The sequence below is a fragment of the Columba livia genome, chromosome 7, assembly GCF_036013475.1.
Source record: "Columba livia isolate bColLiv1 breed racing homer chromosome 7, bColLiv1.pat.W.v2, whole genome shotgun sequence".
In the NCBI taxonomy this organism is placed as follows: domain Eukaryota; kingdom Metazoa; phylum Chordata; class Aves; order Columbiformes; family Columbidae; genus Columba; species Columba livia.
This window is the reverse complement of record NC_088608.1, coordinates 25,092,909-25,112,811: the sequence shown is the minus strand read 5'-3', so window position 1 is coordinate 25,112,811 and position 19,903 is coordinate 25,092,909. Positions and strand designations below refer to the sequence as shown.

Below are 19,903 nucleotides of genomic sequence, written 5' to 3'. Positions count from 1 at the left end.
TATCCCATCTTCTGAAGTGCAGCATTTGACAGGGAGCTGGAGTCAAGAATGGTGGGTTGCACAGCAGAAGACTTGATAAAATATGTTTACGACTATGGATTAAATGTTGCCGTTTCTGATGAGAACAGCTCTTTCAAAGACAGATCCAAGATATACTTTCACAGAAAGTGTTCAAAATCATATACAATTATCTATCTGCCATTACATCACTCTATAGGAGGTCAATGGTTAGCATTCACTGAAAAGTTTTTTTGTATTTAAAGAAAAAAGTATTTCCTGAGCCTACTGAATAGAAATGCGTTTGTTATAGTATTCACAGGGGTTCTTAGACATTTTCAGCTTAACAGTGAATATAGTGTATGGTCATTGTAGACCACCTTTCAATTTGAGATTGAATAACATCTCTATGGCAACTACAACAGCTGCTTATATAGAAAAATAATATTGCATGAACATAATATTCTTAATTCTTTACAATAGGACTTAACAGTTGGATATGAAGAGAAAACTGCTGATCATTTTTTCCAGTCCTAATAGATATTTCAAGATTTCTGAGCATATGTTGTTCTAGATTACAGAAAGTTTGTCTTCAAAAGGGCTAAAAGATAAACAAAAGATAATAATATATGGAAGTGTTGGATGTTGCTAATGAGCCATCATACATGGATGTTTCTTTTCAAGATAATCAGTTTGGTGTCTGATTGACCCCAAATCCTGCCAGCACAGTATGTGTTTTGTTTGTTACTGTGTGCACTCACAAGTCCTCTACATTTGGTCTGATATTCCCAGTTTCAGTAGTAGATTCTTTCTACTGTGTCATCTATTCTGCCACTTCAGATCCAGATTGACTCAGAATTTCTAGGAAAAAAGAAATGTGTCCTGTTTTCAGTTTCTCTTTCTCTCTGCAGAAGACACCAGCAAATCCTTCAAAAATACTTAGTGTTGAGATTTCTTCAGAGCAAGAAGTTTGTGGTAGGTAAAACACCAGAAGAAAGGCTATATTAATGTTTTCATGGGATGATTAATGCAAACTCTGAACATTTCCTGTATTGGATTATAAAAGAACTTATTGAACATAAAACTGTAAACAAGGTATGATGCAATTCTTCATGGTATTAAATATCACTGCTCTTCTCCAAAAGCTGAAATTAAAATACACCAAGGTGGTTTTCTCCAATGTCAAATGTTCTTGTTTTCCTTTCTGCAACAACAAATCAAGTACTGCATCACTGCATAATTTTGCCCATTTGCATCATGTTCTACAGGAGGGATATTTGAATTATTGAAGCTGATACTATGTAAAAATTTCTATACTTAAGTTTGTATTGATTTTAATGTTTCTGTCATAATATTATTTTTCTATTAGGTACAATTACAAACACTGATGTTTGCTAGTGTAATATTTTTATTTAAGGTACAGTTTTGTAGAGTTTACAAAACGTAACTTACTAGTAAGGCTTCTTGTTTTGCGCTGCTCACAGGTGGGCTGGCAAAGCCAAGGCTTTGGGAGTCTCACTAGCGGGTCGTTTAAAGACAAAGGGTTTGTTTCGAAAGCTCTCGCTTCGGGGACAAGGCTGTGGTAGAAGAATCAGAAACCGTCGAGGGAACGGCCACCAGCCACCTCTGGGTCTGCCCAGGGACTATAAACCCGCTCGGCGGGACGAGGCCACTTCCCGAAGCAGCCGGTTGCGGCTCCCGGGGCTGAGCGGCTCCCGGGGCAGCGCTCAGCTTGGGCCGGTTCACCCCTCAGCGCGACTCCCCCAGACGCTGCTCCCGGACCCGCAGGCGGCGGCGGGGACCGCGCTTCCCGCGCCCACAGGTGCCAACGGCTCCCGGCCGCTGCGCGAGCGCGCCCACCTGCGCCCGCTGAGGCGGGGCGGCGGCGGCGGGGCCGGGGGAGGCGCGGGGCCGGGCGGACGCATGCGCCGGGGCGGCGGCAGCCGGCGGACCGCCGGGGTCCGGCGGAGTTGGGACGCGCTCGCATCGGTCCGGCCGGAGCGGGGCGGCCGTGCCCGCCCGCCGGCGCCGCGCTGCCTCCCACCTTCCCTCTGGCCGGCAGCCGAGGTAAGGGGCGGGCGCTGCCTCGGGGCTCGGCGGGTGCCGACGGGGACCTTGCTCAATGTCACGGCGCGGCGGAGGGCGAGGAGGAGTGGGGGCGAGCGCTCTGCGAGCCGGGGATGCCCGGCACGGCAGCGGGGTGCGGGCGGAGCCGGAGCCCACGGCCGAGCCCGCCCGCTCCGCGCCGCCGGGCAAACTTGGCTGTGGCGGAGCGGGGCGAGCGGTGGGAGCGGAGCCGCAGGTAGCGGCGGTGCGGGCTCCGCGGGGTTTCCGCCTGCCCGGGCGGGACGGGTTGATCGGCGTCTCTAGCAGCTGAACGTTTGTTTCCAGAAAAGATAAGGCGCGTCTCTAAATAGGTCAGGGGCTTCGGCAGTGTGTGAGGTTTGCGTAACAACGTTTCTTACCTCGGAAAGGTGCGGGTCTTCTTCCCTGGGATGCCCGGCTAGATGGAGCTCTGTTTTCCTTGCATATGGAGTGACTTCTAAAAAAATGCTGGCATGAGTCTAGGTCGGCTTTCTCGTTTTATAAATCACACCGACTTCGGGAAAGGTAAATTTCTTCAGCGGAGGAGGAATTAACCTATAAGGAGTCCTCCTTGATGAGCTAATTACCCGTGGTGAGTGTGGGTGCTTGGCGTCACAAGCTTCTTCCTCACGAGCCCGAGGACGGTGGTGGCATGCTTCAAATGTTAAACTTTAAGTCCTGTTGACACTTTGCAAGTGAGAGGTAGATGTAAGGTTGTGTTTTCTGCGGGTACAGGGACGAAATCTCCTTTTCTGAGAGAAATTGTCAGAATATTAACATAAGTGTGAATGATCATGTTTGTTTTCTGTTGATTTTTGACCTTTAAACAAATTAGGGAACTTTCTTCATGGGCTTTAACTCTTAGGTCTTTATTGTTAAGCCCAAATGGAAGTCTGTAAATGGAAAAGTTAGAGAAGGGTGGCATTGTGAGCACTCAAAAGTTCAAATAAATCTTTGAACATTTTATACAACTAAATACTACTTACAGGAGGAGGGAGAAGATAGTTTTATTTCCCATCCTGTTTGCTGCCACTTTAGTGATGTCTTTCACAAAGCATAAAAACAAGGTGCAAAACAAGTCAAGAACCTATAAGTTTTCTTATCTGAATGAAATGTGATATGAAACAGTAGTGTAAGAACCTTAAGGTGATGAGTATGCACCTGTGTGATTGCAGTAGCTGTAGATGAAGCATAGCTACTGCAGGTTCATAGTGAGGTGTAATGGTAGGTTACTGGTGAGATGCCCAGGCCGTTGAATGCAGGGAGGACGTGCTCTGCAGCTTCTATCTCTAAAGGCAGCGTTGTGCTCACCAGTGGATGTAGACACCTCCTGCCCTGTTACTTCAGTTCTGAAAAGGAGAAAAAGGTGTGTCTTTGCACATTCCAGAGCTGATGCTAGACAGGTTCGAATGGGTTATGCTACTTCTCCTTTTCCAGATAAGTAATCTTGCTGCTTCTTCCACCTCATCAGGTCAGTAGGCTGCTCAGAGTGGGGGACAAGGGATGTGATTTTTCTTGGTTTTGGTTGCTAAGGTGTTCCTCCGTGGCCACAAACTGTTTTTCTGAAATTCAGTCCAGTGCCTGCTTGGCTCTGTGGGCAGTGGTGGGATCTGTCCAGCACCCTGTGTTCCCCTTGCTCTGCATACACTCGCACCAGAGATAAATGTACTTGAACCAGCATCAGTCTCTCTTAAACAACTGTTCTCAGCCGCCTGCATCTCTTCTTCTTTTGAATTTCTTCAGCTGAGTTTTAATTGAAAGGATGCCTTCCTACTGGAGTACAGTTCCTCAGGGCTAAGGTGCTATAGAAGCATGAAAAAGTCTTGTGGAAGATAATATTTTGGGGGAGTGTAGGCTTGTTAGTTAATTAGCTCTGCAAGTCCTTGGATTTCAAACAGTAATGAGCATTGCTGCATAAAACATAACAGATACTTAACTGGTGTTGCAGTCTTTGCTCTTTGGGTTATCACAAGGGATTGTGGTTTGAGAATATTTGCTCTAAGAATTTGATAACTTATGAAATGAGGCTTTAGTGTTATTTTTAAAATGAAGAGCTGTGATAGTCTCAAATCCTGAAACATTTGTCAGGCTGTGTTGGGATGTGACGGAGTATGGAACTGGAGTGCAAAGTTCTCTCTTGTGTACTGAAATATGCTGCAAAGCTCAGGTCATTTGTAGTTAATGGGAAGAAAAGATGACTTTGCAGTCTGAATAGTGTGCTTTCTGGAATTCATCTATTGCTTCTTTATATACCTTAAAACTATTGAAATTCCTTGAATGTCAACTTGTAGCAGATAAATATTTTAGTCCTTTAATTTTTGCATTTCATTCAGAGAATTGTGGTACTTAACAAGTCACTCATCGAGATACAAATGTGAATATTTTTTTAGATATGATATCGCGTTACCTCTGATGCAGCAAAGGTAGAAGCAGATGTTAAATACCATAATATTCTAGTTAACAAAAGGGCATTTACCCAAATCCACAGATGTGCTTGCATCTTTTATCCTCAAGGTGATGAATGCGCAGAGAGTTGAAGGAATTACAGGAACTTCACTCTCCTGTGTGACTGTAATATCCCTCTGGCTGTATAGGTTAGTAGATTTTTACTAGATGATCTGCTTGCCTAACTGATGCTGTTCAAATGCTGGTAGAAGGGCTATTTTCTATTATTTTGCCCACAAGTGCAAAATGTGGAGCTTCTTTTCAAAGGTAAATTTTCTCTTTCTATGACAACTTCACAGAACGTGCATAATCTCACTGTAGGAAGTTTATGGTTTTTATTATTTAACAAATTACAGTGTTTTAAAAATAAAACATCTAAAGCACTTTGAAAATCTGTGTCCTATGGATTTTAAAAATGTGTTTCATAAAATTAATCTGTTTTCTGATTTTATGTAATGCACAGAGCAAACTGCGGAATTACAACAAAAAGCAAATCTGTACAGTGCATTCATTTGACATCATTCTATGTTGTTGGAAAAAGGGCTGCAAAACAGTAGCTAGTATTCTAATACAGTTACATTCAGTGGAAGCGTACAGTATTAAGTAAACATAGCTCAACTTATAGCGTCAATAGTATGTTGCTAAAGATAACAAAGTACTCAGTAATTTGTTTTGGTATAATGTGGCTTTTAATGACAGGGAGTCAGGGTCTTACTCTGTTTGCCAAAAAGAAAGCTTTTTTTTTTCTTATGCTCTGCCATACATAATATTTCACAAAGTTGAGCTAATATTTCCAAGAGTGATGAATCATGCCCGTTAACTTTGCAATTTTACTGTGTTTCCTTTCTAGATGAGTGTTCTCATCTGATCATCTGCAATAATTCTTTTGAATCTCTCAAATGTAAAGCACAGAATTTTAACACTTATGTTGTACAATTGGCATGCAACTGTGATTTTTCTTATGTATTCGCTAAAGCTGACATTGCTTTCTATAAACATATTAACTGACATGTTAAAAATTCATTAGAGAACCTGAGCTGCCAAGGCTTGTAAAAATAGAAGCCTTGTAAACCAATCTAACTGTATCAGTGCAGTTCCAGTCCTTCGCTTATCAATATTGGTACCTTACCAATTTGCTGCTGTTGAACTGCCAGACTGATCTTATAATGGCAGGTGTTGCTAATACACATCTAGGCACATTAGAACTGTACTGTTTATGTTATTGATTGATTGTATATATTACATATATTATATATTATATATTATAATATATATATATATAATATATATATTACATATATATTTTATATATATATATTATATATTGTTTGGATATGAGCAAGTTAAGGTGTTATAAAAACATTGCTAATACTTCATTCCTCAGTTAAATTATCCAGTAACAGTTTGTTTATTGACAACAACTTTTTTATGTCAAATGTTTACAATAAGCAATTTAAGGAGGGTTTAGCTAAACATGAATACAAGTTGAAGCTTTAGACACCTATAGTCCTTTTCACCTTGCCTTATAGATCTAAATCCTTTTCAGTTACGTAGCCTTCTAAGTGTTTCATAGGTTTTTAGAATGTTGTGAGTGCGTGCTGAACACAGAGACTGTTTAAGTAGGTTTAAGCGTACAGACAGGTGAAATGCACTTTCTTCTGTGGCAGAATGCAGGGTCTGCATAATTATGCATGTTGGTTCACAATTTTTTAGACCCTTTCCAAGTGATTTTACTGCATAATGGGACGATGGGTTGTGGTGTTGGTGAAATGCTGTGATTATGGAATCTACTGAACAGTGTTTCATTAACTCTTGGCTTTCTGTGAGCAAACTATTTGGTGGAGATATGCCAGTGCTGAAAGTACAGAGGACTTGGGCACACCTGCAACTAAGTCACTCATTCTGACTATGAGGTAGGGTAATCTTGTCTCCTACAGCACATGGAATCATACTGAGAGACATCTCACAAAGTCACCTCTTGCAAAAAAACCCACAAAGCTCAAAGCTTGTCCACTCTGTGAAAATAAGATTGCGTTCACCCCATTACTTGCTTCAGTCTGACAGGGACAGTGATCCTTATAAGACTAAGGTAAGTCTTCTGGATAAAGGAAGAGAATGTAACTGCTTACTACAGGTACTGAAGAACAATTCTGTACCTGACTGAAATGACAGGGTTAAGGTCAGGGGAGCAAAGTAAAATTAACTGAAGCTTGAATTATTTTGTGACATTAAAATGTACCTTTTTTTTTCTTTTTTTTTTTTTTTTTTTAATGTGCCAGGGTATTTTAATGGTTTGTGAGGGTTTTAGTGCATCATGGCAGCCAAAATCCTGCCATTCTACAACCAGTGTCTTCTCATGCCGAGTGGTTTATAATCAATTTACTTAACAGTGGCTGGTGTAGTGCTGATTCCCAGCAGAGCATGTAATCTACTGAATCTTTAACACTACTCACCATTACTAAACTTGTAAGATCTAATGAGTTTATAGCATAGGTGGTTATGGCTTTAGGCCACATTGTTTTCTCTGTATATACTTGTGCAGGTACCAGAAAGTTAAATATATGGTAGGAGATTTTGTTTAACAGTTCATGCTGTTGAGTTTTAATTTGACACTTCTCAGTACATCCTATTTAAATACAGTAGACTATCAGGTCTCCTTAGTCCTATTACAATTTGATACAATTTCAAAGATTAATTAGTTTAAGGACTAGTGATGTGACAGGCAGCATTACTGCAATATGCTTCTAAATGGGAGGAGAGGGGAAAAACGTGTAGTGTGATTTTTATGTAACTTGGTTTGCACTTTACAGTGTTTATTTGTTGCTATCATAATTTTGAGCTTTAAAAATGAGCTTGTTTTCCTAAGCTAGGGGAAAAAAAATTGACCATAGAGATTCATTATCAAGACATATACCAGAGAAGATGAGTTTGGGTAAGATATTAAGTAAACACTCTTAAAGTTCTTACTGTGCCCTGTGCTGCAAGACTTCCAAAGAAGGCATAGGAACCTCCTAATGGGATTTTACAATGAAAATGCTAATACAAGCTAGCAGAGGAGTACCTCATCTCTATCTTTGCATGACTGCATATGACCAAAAAAAAATTGCGTAATCTTTCTTCCTTTGGCCACCTGCTAATAATTGGATGGTGAATCTTTGACTTGGAATTACAAATGCATGTAAGTGCCAAGATGCACTTCGTCTTTCTCTTAAAATGAGATTATTTAATACATATTACTAGTTAAGAAAACCCCTTATAAGTCAGCGTCAAAGCTTTATGGAAAAAGATTCTGCCTTTGTCCATTTCTGCAGTATGTTATCTGCAATGCAGGTGCAGTCTATGCCAGAAAGCTGCATATTTGGTATTTTGTGGGGCCTGTGCATAGTCAATACCATGTTCGATACTTAACTTGGTCCCTTGCTAATCAGAGAAACAAGAATACCCATATTATAGATATCAGACAACATTAAGACAACTTCAAACTTGCAAAGTTGGCTATTTGAAAATTAGGAAGTGCCAGACAGTGTTGTGTATACAACCTCAAGTAAGGCTGTTGGCATGTATAATCAGGAGTCTTTTTTTTTTTTTTTCCCCTCTGTGGGATTCTCACTAGGCTTTGTGTGCAGGGTAGGTAATGCTTGCTTACTAACAAGTGCCTCTTCCTGGATGTCTTGGTGTGTGGTTTGTCACTCAAACATTATTCTGAGAATGTGAGCTTTTCACTGGTGCTCACTCTATAGTAGCTCTGTGCTTCAGAAACAGAAAAAAAAAAAAAAAAATCAATCTTTCCAACACTTCCATGACATAAATGGATGGCCTTCTCCTGACATAGTGAGTGAGCTTTGGCATAGAGGCAGGCCTTTAGCAACATTAGGTGCTCGGTTTGCGAGTTGTGGGGACTCGTACGTCACCACTCGAAATGATGAAGTGTGTGTTCACAGCAGAGCTGCTGTTGCCTTGAATGGCAGGGTGAGCATTCAGCAGTTCTATAAACTAGGGCTCACAGTTATCAAGTTAGGCTCCCAGAAAAGGCATCCACAAATAGTGATTGTGGAAGGACTGATCCAAGCAACTCACCTAGCATTGCTGTCAGCTCTATGGTAGAGCTCAGGCTACAGACAGATTCTGCACTGCAGCATTCACATGCCTTAACCTTGAGAGGATCTTCTCTTGCAGTTTCCTGCTTTTCTTCCAACTTTTACAGCAAACAAAGTAGTTTTTTTCAGGAGGTAGCTGTTCTTATGACTCATGTAGATTGTCTCAATTCATCTTCAGTCCGTGATGAGAAGGAAAACAAGATCTTGTAATTTAAAGAGCCTGTTAGCTTTTGTTTTTTTAAAACAAAAAAAAACCCCTTTTTTTAAAAAAAAAAAAAAAAAAAAAAAGGCAAACCACACAATCCCTAAATTCTGTCCTTAAGAATCATGGTAAATCTTGAATTGTTCATCAACACTTTTCAAATATTTAGATCTGGAGTCTACCTCTAGGGCTTACAGAGTGATTGAAGAAATTAATTTCATACCACTATTTGGAGCAGCATTAGAGGTTTGATGTGCTTTGTTTGAGTTTCACTGGTATTTGCTCAGGTATCATCAGATCCCAGTCTGGAGCACTTCAGCATGTTCTTTTATACAGGTGACATCAGAAGCAGCAAAACCTATTATAGACAGTTTTGGGCAGCCAAAATGGAGTTATGACACTCCTAGTCCCATAGGTAATATGAAAAAAGGAAGTATTTTAACATAAGGGTAGGGGTGTTTGATGCTATTGCCTGATTCTCTATAGTATTAAACTGCTCAAAATTAATATGTGCTGTCTGCAAATCTATAAAATAAATTTTGAAGATGGAAATCACTCTTCTCTTTGTAGTATCTGAGACTGCTGTAGCTTTACTGATCAAGCTTTGAATAAGACTAGTTCCACTGTACAGGAGACCCCTTCCTATTGCAGGCAGCTGACAGATGCTCTGAGGCAAGTGATATTCCTGAAAGGCTGGACAAGTGCTGCCTACAGCAGCTTTTTCCTTCTCTTTCAAACAAGTTTGAGAAAACATTTCAAGTCGAATACTGCTGTCTTTCCTTGGCGTGTGGGTTAGTCTTACCAACTCAAGAATGCTACAAAAGCAGCTTAAGAAACCAGACAATAGAGCTTTACAAACTTCAGCAAGCATCAATGAAAGTTGCACTGATGGTCAGTAATAAAAAATGTTGACAGAACGAATATAAAATTTTGATTATATTATCAAATTCATAATTTGATTATATTGTCAACTATGTTGCAATGCCATATGTTAACTCTGTGAATTTGATGAGTCTCCATTGTCCTCTTCGTAATTACAATTTATCATGTAATTTGGATAGGGAGGAGAAAGCAAGAGGCAGACAAAACAGGAATGCTGTAATGCTTGTTCTTAACTCTTTCAGTGAATTTGCATTATCCAGTATTTCTACATATAACTTGGTGGCCATTTGTTGTTGCAGTTTAAAAGAACTGGAAGAAACCTCTGCCCCTGAAGGAACCTTATGGACCTCTCTTCTGTGTTATTTGTAGCTCTCAGAAGCTTTTCACCTTGCTTGCTTAACTGTAAATTAGAAGATTGATCAAGTTTCTGTATCCTAGTTTTGTAAGAAAGGATTAGATTTTCTTCTCCATCTGTTAAGTGGACATCTAGATCTTGAGCAACAGTAGAACTTCCTCCTTGTTCAGAGGAAAAGATTTATACTAATCTGATTTGGTGAATGTTTAGAAAGAAAAACAAAAACAAAACAAAAATAAAACAAAACAAAAAAACCCCCCACATACTGGTGTTAAACCTCAGATGATACGATGCTGAAGGGCTGCAAGGAGCCTGTGGCTGACAGGAACGTTTGGGGTTTGTAATCTCTCCATGCAGCACTGTGGCTGCTTCCTGCCCTCTGTGCTGGAGGCAGCTGATCAGAGGGTTACTTTACCGTGTGGTTGTGATAACCAAGGGAACTGCCATGAGGAGCTAGGAGTCAACAGCATGTTTAATGCTGAACGTGGGGATCTTGGAAGATTTGCTTTTGTATACTAACACTACCTTATAAATGTATTTGTAATATTAACATGATGCTTTGTATGGAGTGGCTTTTGTTTTTTTACAGAGATGGAGTTTACATTCTGTGTGACACTGTGTTCAAAGTTTTGAATGTTTCTGATTATGTATTTTTTACCATATATATATTTTTAATCTATTTCTGTCATTTATTGGTATGTTGCTACTGTCATGCTGCTTCTTCCATCTTATGATGATCCTCTATTTCCTTTAATGTCAATAACGTGTTGCAAAAAACAGATAAATTTTAAAATTACTTCTAAGGTTGAAGTAGCTGGTGTTGGGCCATGGAAGGATTTTATGTTGTTTAAAAGGTTAATTCCAGCCTTCATTTCTGAATTGTCTAGTTTAAAAAAACACTGATGCCCATTTTTTAAAGGAGTGTCAGAATCTCTCTAGAATGCTGGTTATTAGGATTTGTATTTCATGTTTTTCCACAAAAAGCCATAGGTAGAGCTTAATTCAGTTATCAGTTACCAAGTACTTCTTAGAGATAGTAGGACAGAGTGAAGATTGAAAACTTCCTCGAGATTGCTTGAGATCCTTCAGGTTTGAAGGTCAGCAGTACAAGCTGTGGCTTGGTGGGCTGACAACAGGCAGCCCTGCCTGGCCCTGCCACTCCTGGCCACCCTCCTCACCTGCCTCCTTGTTGTGCCCTCGGGCAGCTTAATGCCTTGGTCTTTCCTTCAGTAGTTGTATTTCTTGGCTTTTTTCATTTCTTGACCCTTGCATTTGCTTGGTGAGCTTAGTATTTTGACTTAGTTGTGTATCTGATCCATGTCCCCTTTCCTGATTGCAGCCTACTTTGCAAATTGCAAGAGTGGCCTGGGATACCCAAGCAAAATGTGAATCTTCAGATGGGTGTTGCCACATTTTTAACAAAAAATGATTTTGAGCCCTTTTTCCAGTCAGTCAAGCCTGAGAAAAAAGTATTTTTAAAAAACTTCACATACTTTTTATTTTTCCTTCAGTAGAATAGAAGAAGAATGCTTTCTATTTTTAAAGCTGAGTTGACAAACCTGTGTATACATTTAGAGTGGAAAAACATTTGTTCTTCCTTTTTTTAAGGTATTTGGTGAAACGCCGAAGTTCTGAAATGGAGTATAAGAATGCCATATAAGCACTAGACTAGCCCTTGCCAGTTACACATTATTGAGATTGATGAATACGTATATTTTAAAATGTATATAGTTAATAATTACTCTGAGATTATTTTTCTTGCATTTGATGAATTGGTTTAGTCACTACAACTATTAGGTCACTAAAAAGAAGGTGAAGAAGGAATAAAAATAAAACGTATCTTCATATCTCTATAAAAAGCCTTTAGAGAACAAGCTCTTGGAGTTAGAGGTTCATCCTCATGCTGTATTTTTACATGGCATAATGGGTTTCTCACCCACTAACAGATGCTCTAGATGTCACAGTAATATTATGCATACTTAAAAGCCCTCTTGGGTTGTGAGATAGGTATATATATTTTTTTCAGTTAACATGTCTGCATCAGATTTACCTCTGACCCTTCAAAGAAAATATTTTACCAGATAATAGCATTGACTGAGAAATCTGGTATCAGTAAATAATTGGTTTTTTTCAAGTGGCAAAGGAATCCTGTGAATAGCCTGAAGTGCTAGATTTAGGTGCATTTGATTAATGCTTTGCCTTAGTGCATGTAGAGATTTCTTGTGTTGTGATTTTCTGTCTTCAGAAACATAGAAGTTTGCTCTAATTGGAAAAAAAATTGACTAAGTTCAAAAACTGTGTACAAGACTGCAGTGTAACGCATGTGCAAGGTAGAGCTATGTTTGTTATTAAAATAAGAAAAAAGGCTTACTCAGGGTTTCATGGGGCTTCCCCGCTAGGAAATTAAATATCTATGTCTCCCAGAGTGCAATGCCCGCCTCTTAAAAGAAAATAACCTATCTGCTTGAAATGTCTTTTAATATTTGACAATATTTTATACAAAATATGGAAAATTTTAGAGCTTTCTGATATGCAACAACACAAAATTATATGCTTATCTGACTCTTTAATTAGCTCTCATTCTGTCTCACATGATTTATAGCCACATGATTCCGATGTAAAAATGATGTATGGCTTCATGGAGTAGAAAGCTAGAATGGGTTCACACCTCTAGTTGTTTAATGGTTTCCCCTAGCTAGGCGGCTGGTGTGCTGGAGAAGAAGAAAGCAGCCATAAGCATCTTCTCATTTATTATGACAAGGATGTAAAAGTTCATGTTGCTGTGACTTATGGTTGTTTTCTTCCTTGTCACATACACAATTCATTGGAGGGAAGAGGGAATGTGGTTCTTCCATAAAGCATAAAAATAGCAGGTAAGACTAGAAATGCAGATGTAATCTTTTTTGCTCAAACTTAGTTTAATGCAGATGTTTCACATATTTGGAACCTAGTTCTATCTTTTTCTTGATACTAGAAAAATGGTATGCCAGAATGAATTCATTCCAGTCATGAGATGAAAACCCTTAGCAAGCTAACTTTTTGTTAGGTAAGGGTTTTTGGGGAGCATTTTTTTTGAATGGCTTCTTTGACTACTTAAGTAACTTTTTTTTTTTTTTAAAAAAGAGGTAATTGTTCACTGTGTTACTTTTACACCTGAAGTTTCTCTAGTTATGTTATGTTTCTGTTGGTTTCAGAATATTTGGCTTTGCAATGTCTTTAATGTGGTGGTTCTGATATTCTTAACTACAATACTGTAAATTCAAACTAGTTAATTCTGGATTCTTAATAGTTTAAGTGTGTCTTCTGGAGTGGGAAGGGGGAAAAATCCCAGGACTGAACAGACTTTAGCTTTGTTTTCATCTACAGAAATATAGTTTCTCTTTAGGGCAGCTGCTTTCAGGAATCAATGTGGGGGAGCCACCTGAAATACGGCAGTGGAATTAGAGGTCCTTTTTATTTTGCTGTACAGATGCATAGTTTAAGTTTAATAATTATCACCTTCTGCCAAGAGTGCACTAACATTACAGGTATACCTGTTTCTAGCTTTTGTGTGAGACACACACATACATTTAAATCTGAATCTGTTGTGTTCTATAGACATTTCCTACATATTCCAGGGAGTGTCCCTTCCTTATTTACTCTGTAGTCCTATCTCTGTGGAGTCATGATGGCTAGAGCCTTTGCTGGCTCACATCTGGGAGCTGTTGTCTGTCCTGACAGATCTGTGGGTCCAATCTTTTTTTTTTTTTTTTTTAATTACTTTTTTACTATTTTTCCCCCTTTCTTTTGAAGTTTGGACTTGCCACACAGTTCTTTAAAGATAAATAGCAGTACCTTTGCAGTTTATCTGATACTGCATATGTGAACTACTGAGTTTGTAGGTACTCTCATGATGGGAGATACCATTTCTAGCATATATTTTTTGAGTTCATAAAGGGTAATATATTGCTATTGCCAGGTGTTTATTCGTTAATTAAATATTTAAGGATTTGTAGCATTTACAAGTTCTTTCTTCAAATTTCTGATCTTATCACTTTCTGTATTAATAAATATTTGTTCAGTGTTCATGGACTTCACAATCTCTTTTGGAACCAGCAGTCTTTGGGACAGCTGGTCCAGCAATTTTTAGATATTGGGGAAAAAGAAATAACAACACTTCCCCTCTTCCAAGTGTCCTCCAAGTACTGGCAGTGGGTCTAGTTGTGCAAGTGGGCTGTGCGGGTCATTCTTGTATTTGTATCTTTTGCTTCCGGACACTGGAATCTTGTTATTCTTCTAGATGTCAGTAGGAGAGATACTGTGACTTGCCATTTTACATTTGAGGTTTGTGCTTCATGATTGCAGTTAAGATGACAGAAATACAGTATTCAAGGAACTATGCAACCTTCAACATCCTGAGGTTGTGACAAAGGTAGAGAAATTAGTGAAAAGCAAAGATTACTGCTCTTGGAAAGGTAGATCAATCCTCTTAAGCTCTATATTTGGTGATGTGTTAGCTTGTAATTCAAGAAGTGGATTATATAATAGATGCTTTTCCAGCACCCCTGAGATTGTTGCAACTTCTGGGAAATCTCAAATAAGTTGTAATTTCTGCTAGGCCGTCCAAAGAGGCTGTTTTGTAGTATGTAATAGGGATCTTGCTCAAATTACAAGGGGCATCAAAAGAGCCATTTCCAGAGTAGGGTAAGGAGTATACATGCCATTTACTGAATAATCCAGAGGATACTTGATGCCGGAATGGCAAACTCCATAGTGCAATCCCCTTCATGACCTATGTGCTGCTATATAAGACGATCTGCCTCACTCCTCACAAATCTGGATGAAGGCTCTTTAAAGGTTTATGTGTCAGGCTTGTATCTCAGTGGTAAAACAGAATTTTGGCCATTGTAGTGGTTCCTGATTCTCTGCATGTGTGTAAGCTCGCGCATCACTGCAAGGTTGGCTGAGGTCACTGACTGAGAGCAGCTCTCTGTATGAATGAGGTTACTATAAGAAAATGGACTTTCTTTTTTTAGTTTAGGTCATCAACTAGGAAAGAGTTTTAGTTAATATGAAATATAAGCACCTGTGCTGAGGTATTGTAAGTAAACATGTTTAGATTTGCATAAGGTAATAGCTACAGATGCTATTAAGATCATCCACCATCTTATTTTTTCTTTGGGAATGTTTTATCCAATTCTGAGTAGGCTCATCCTGGCTTAATTTGGGATATGATCAGTTATATTTTACAAGCTGATATGTTTTGTAGGGAGTTAGAAATTTAGTTACACATTTTTCTAGGTCAGAAAGAAATATATATGTTGCTGAATATGCAAATATAATAGAGTGACACTGGTAATATCTTTATGTACAAAGGTGTTTGCGTATGTGCTGTCACTGTGAGGTGATTACTGAACTATTCAATTGTTCTTGTTCCCAACTCTGGCATTTTTCAAGGTACAGATACATTGTACCTGGCTCCAGTCATGCAAATATATTTGCCTCTGTGGGTCCTTCTTTTCTAGGGAGATTGTCGCATGCTCATTGATCCACTTGTGCAGAAACATTTGTGAGATCAGAGCCTAAGCGTATTACTGTTAAATGTAATTAGATGCTAGACTTGCACTGCAGTGAATTTCTTCCAAGTGTCACTTAAGATTAACTGAAGAACAGGAATGATTGAGGACACTTTAACTGCTGAATCTTTGGAAAACCATTCTGAAGAGGTGGACTTCTTAAATGGAGAACTGGGGACTGTGGGCCATTAGCATGCGTAACTCTTTGCTGCACAAGTTTTAAAATGTTCCTCCCTGCTTTATCAATTTTTAAAGAATATTTTTTCCTGTGAAATAATTTGATCAAAAAGTAGTATTTAAGTATAGGTATATTGCTTATTTGCTGCTGATTTTCTATATCTGAGCGATGGTGTTTGCTGATAAATCTTCTTTGTCTTTATAAGAAATTTGGAATGAGTATCTAAAAGGTGAGGTCAGTAGGATCAGATATTTCCTAACTGGAATGAAATATTCTATTAAAACAGCAAACAGAGGATGCTGTACTGGCACTGTTTAGGCTTGCTATGTTTTAGGAACCTTGGGATTAGTGTTTATCTGTCCCATAAAGGACACAAATCATTTAGATTAGAAGTAATCTGATTGTATTGAAGTACAAATTATAGCACAAAGGCCATTCAAGTGGGTTAAGTGACCAGGGTTGGTAAACACCATATGACTGCCGATTGGTCGATGAAAGAGTATTAACTGAAAGATAATGATGGATTTTAATCCAAATCTCTAAAGCGCAACAGCTGTAGTTCCCAAATGAGTTCACTCTCTGCCAGACTTTTAGGACACCGATTTATTTGTTCTCAACTATTTCTCTTGCACAAGAATTAATTTGAAATATAAATCATTATTTCTGCATAGAATATAGCTATTCCATATGGCTTTCTTTGATTAGATTTCTGTTCTACTTTCAGTAAATGAGTTCACTATTATTTTTACGCACATTGGAGGAATTGCAGAGTTTTTATTCAATGTTTTGCAGTATGCTGGGATAAATTGTTGATTTGGTTTAGGGAAATCAGCTGGTGTTCTTCCTTGTTCATTCCTTCTATCAACAGAGCATGAAGTCTATTTAAGTATTAAAAATAAAAAGGCAAGCTGAATAACTGGTGTTCTGTATTAACTTGTTTCTAGAATACTTACTAATGTCAGTGCCTAAGAATGGCAAGTGAATGCTTATCCCTGATAATTAATTACATGAATTTGTGTACTGTGCTTTGTTTCACAAGGTCTATGTGTATTTTAAAAACAGGAATTGCATTGCATAACAATGACTTTTTGCTGTCCTGGGAGTGAGAATTGGCAGCTGTTTCAGGGGTACAATGTAACATTGTTTAGGATGTGAAATGAAAAATTTTGGCAGGCTGTATATATTAATGACCTAGGTGTTGGGGCTATACTACTTTTTTTTGGTTGTTGTTACAATAGGAACTTTGCAAAGTTTCAGGTTCTCTCCTAATTTTCCCCCCAAAATTCATGCTTATCCTGAAATATGCATGTTCATTAAAGGAATCAGATAAATGACTGCAAAAGGAAAGTAATTGAACTTTGTGATTCCATGGCCCATCTGTCTGTTTGGTCTGGGAAGGTCAACAATAGAACAGATGAAGCAGTTTTAAATTATTGTTTACAGTCCAAGCAGTCAGACCTGGGGAAAAAGAGTTAAGGTCCTTTAAAACCATACTGTTTTTATCTTATCTGTCTTTGTATCTAAAAAATGTGCACGATTAGACCATTCCTCTATTGTTATTCAGGATCTATTCAGATAATCTAGGCAAGATATGTCCTCAAGGAAGGAGCAGGCATTAGATCAGCCTGTGTGCTGTACCTACAGACTGTTTTGAGAACAAAAATGAAGTCATTAGTGCCAAAGTAACTACAGGTGCTATCTTCAGAGTTAAAACTATTTGAGTACTGGCTTGTGCATTTGGGTAACAGGATGTCCGTTTTACTGCTGCTTCACGGAAAGGGTAAAGGAAGAGAATCTGACAAGGTGCCCATATATGTTTTATATAAATGTGTGCATATATATGCTTGGCCCAGAAGTATCAATGGAATATAATGGTGTCACATGTTATGCTTGCTCAGGGAGTTGTGCAAGAATGTTGGTCTGCCTGAAGTTAGGATAGGAGATGGGATAGAGTAGCCTGTTAAATTTTGCTTCTTGTGTTGGCAGACTAAATGTGTATTACAGCTTTTGACATTTTGAATATGGTTAATCCATAGGTGATTAACTGTGTGAATTTTTTGGGTTTATGAAGCTTGGCATACCCAAAGCTGGACATGAGATTGCTCCCCTTCTCTGTATGCTTCAGTTACTTTTGGGAATTTTTGCAGTGTGAGGAACGTAAGGCTGGTATGCAATAAGAAGCTCAATAAAATGAAAATGGTGACTGTTCCATGACTTTCTCCTGAGAATGTCGTGATCCAATGTGAATCTCGAATATCTGTAGAGGTCAAGAGCTCCAGGTTGATCAATACCAGGATGTTGTTGTACTGTGGCTGAAAGTTCTGATATAGAATCTGTAGTTGCACTGAGTTATAGACTTAGCCCTTAAGATGCTTCTTCCTCCCTAGTGCCTATTTTTGTTTTGTTTTGCTTTTATTGCTTGTTTTTTAGAAGAGATATTTCATACATCAAAGAGGGAGAGTGGGGTTTAGGATGCAGCGCTGTTTCCTGAAAAATATGTTGACAACCTACAACCGCCACCTGAGCCATGCCCCAGTTCAAAACATGAACAGGATTGAGGAGACTTTCACAGTGTCAGCCTAGTTCACAAAGGGTCTCTGAATCAAAGACCTTGTTTGTTAAAAGTGTTTGAAAACACAAGCTGCTACCTCACTTGGCTTCTCAATGTCAGTTTGGATTCCTGCTCTACATTTGGGGAAATGTCTTTAGATGTTAAACACAAACAAAAAACCCTTTGAAAGTTGCTTCTGTCAAATTTAGAGTTCTTAGGTTTTCAATTTTTCAGATTGTTTGGCTGATGCTCATGATACTATTTAATGACTACGCAATTTCTGAAAATAACATTTTGTCTAATTTGATTCTTTTCTAGAGAAAACTGTGGCTACAAAACAAGGTTTTCCAAGGGGAAGTAAAAAATATAATTCGAAAATTTGCAGCTCTATATATTTTGAAATTTATTCTGGAAACTAAGTTCTTATGCAATTCTTAAGCCACTGAAGGACTGACAAATATTTGAAAAAAAATGAAGTGACATTTAATTTACAGCTTGGGTTACTGATGGAGTTGTCCATTTAGCATAAGCTGAATGAATTGCAATAGCAGAGAACTCTCACTGGTACTTGGCAGTTATTTAATTGCTATACCTAATGAAACATGATTAAACAAAGAAAAAAAATGTTTCGAACATTGTTTTTAAGTACTCTGTCAAATGAGCTAGTGACCCCTAACCTTCCTGCTTTTTAGGGATAAGGAAGCATTAACATTGCAATTGCAAAACTGATGAGTCCACATCTGGAGTCCAGGGAACCGGTCTGATTCCTGCTTGTGTCGAGTTCAGACTGAGATGGGTGCAGAGAAGTGTTCTGGTCAGGGAAAAGGAGATCCTGTTTGGTTGGGTTTTTTTTTATGAGGAGACTTCCTTAGTCTTGGAAAATGAAGGCTAATGGAAGGGGGAGGTTGTGGGAACATGGTGTAAGAGGAAACACCTGCTTTCTAGTGCATTTATGGACTGCACACACAGGGGAAAGAGAAACTTTAAACCAACAGTCAGTGTTGGCTCAGAACAAGTGCCTGGGAATCACCCTGGAAAACCTTGTATGGCCCAATACAGGTCTGATTGTCAGAGCTTTGTCCCAAAAGTGAATGTCTTTTTTCTTTCTTTTTTTTTTTTTTTTTGAGTCTTGTGTTTCTTACAGTGATAAAACATAATTGCAGTACAGGGCCATCAGCGCTCCTGCCTAGCTGCCAGAAATATTGTCAGCTCTGAACATTCAGAAACGTTGTCAGGTCCTAGAAGAAAATTGAGATTGGTTTCTCTTTAATTCCTTTCTAGTTTTTGAGCTTTTAGGGTTCATATATTCTGCATATTTCTGCAAGGATTAGAGAGGTTTTTAAAAAGCTACAGTTCCTAAGGATTTTTATGACTGCATGAGCCAGGCTTAAGAAAAATACCTAATACTGCAAGATATAATTCTGAAAGCTTGCAGCCCTGAATTGATAAGTGGAGTGTCATAAGCAACAGAGACATCAGATTCATAGATTAGTTTTTCTCAAATGAACCTTTAAAAATATTTGTTTCAAAATGTCGTGTCTGTTATGTCAGCACAG

At 38.7% G+C, this 19,903-nt stretch overlaps 1 protein-coding gene across 4 annotated transcripts in view; it reads left to right on the top strand.

Annotated features, from left to right (window-relative positions):
* The first annotated feature begins 1,930 nt into the window (after positions 1-1,930).
* ZNF385B (zinc finger protein 385B) overlaps positions 1,931-19,903 on the top strand; it is a 152,656-nt gene continuing 134,683 nt past the window's right edge. The window contains exon 1 of one of the 4 annotated variants that reach the window (XM_065068878.1): positions 1,931-2,064. Coding sequence is in view for 1 of the 4 variants with exons in the window: in XM_021289826.2 (XP_021145501.2) it covers positions 3,475-3,553 (79 nt within the window). In the remaining 3 variants the exon portion in view is untranslated. Of the gene's footprint in view, positions 2,065-2,166; positions 2,300-3,329; positions 3,554-19,903 lie in introns of those variants that run through there. The other 3 variants (XM_065068879.1, XM_021289826.2, XM_065068884.1) reach the window with 3 other exon arrangements.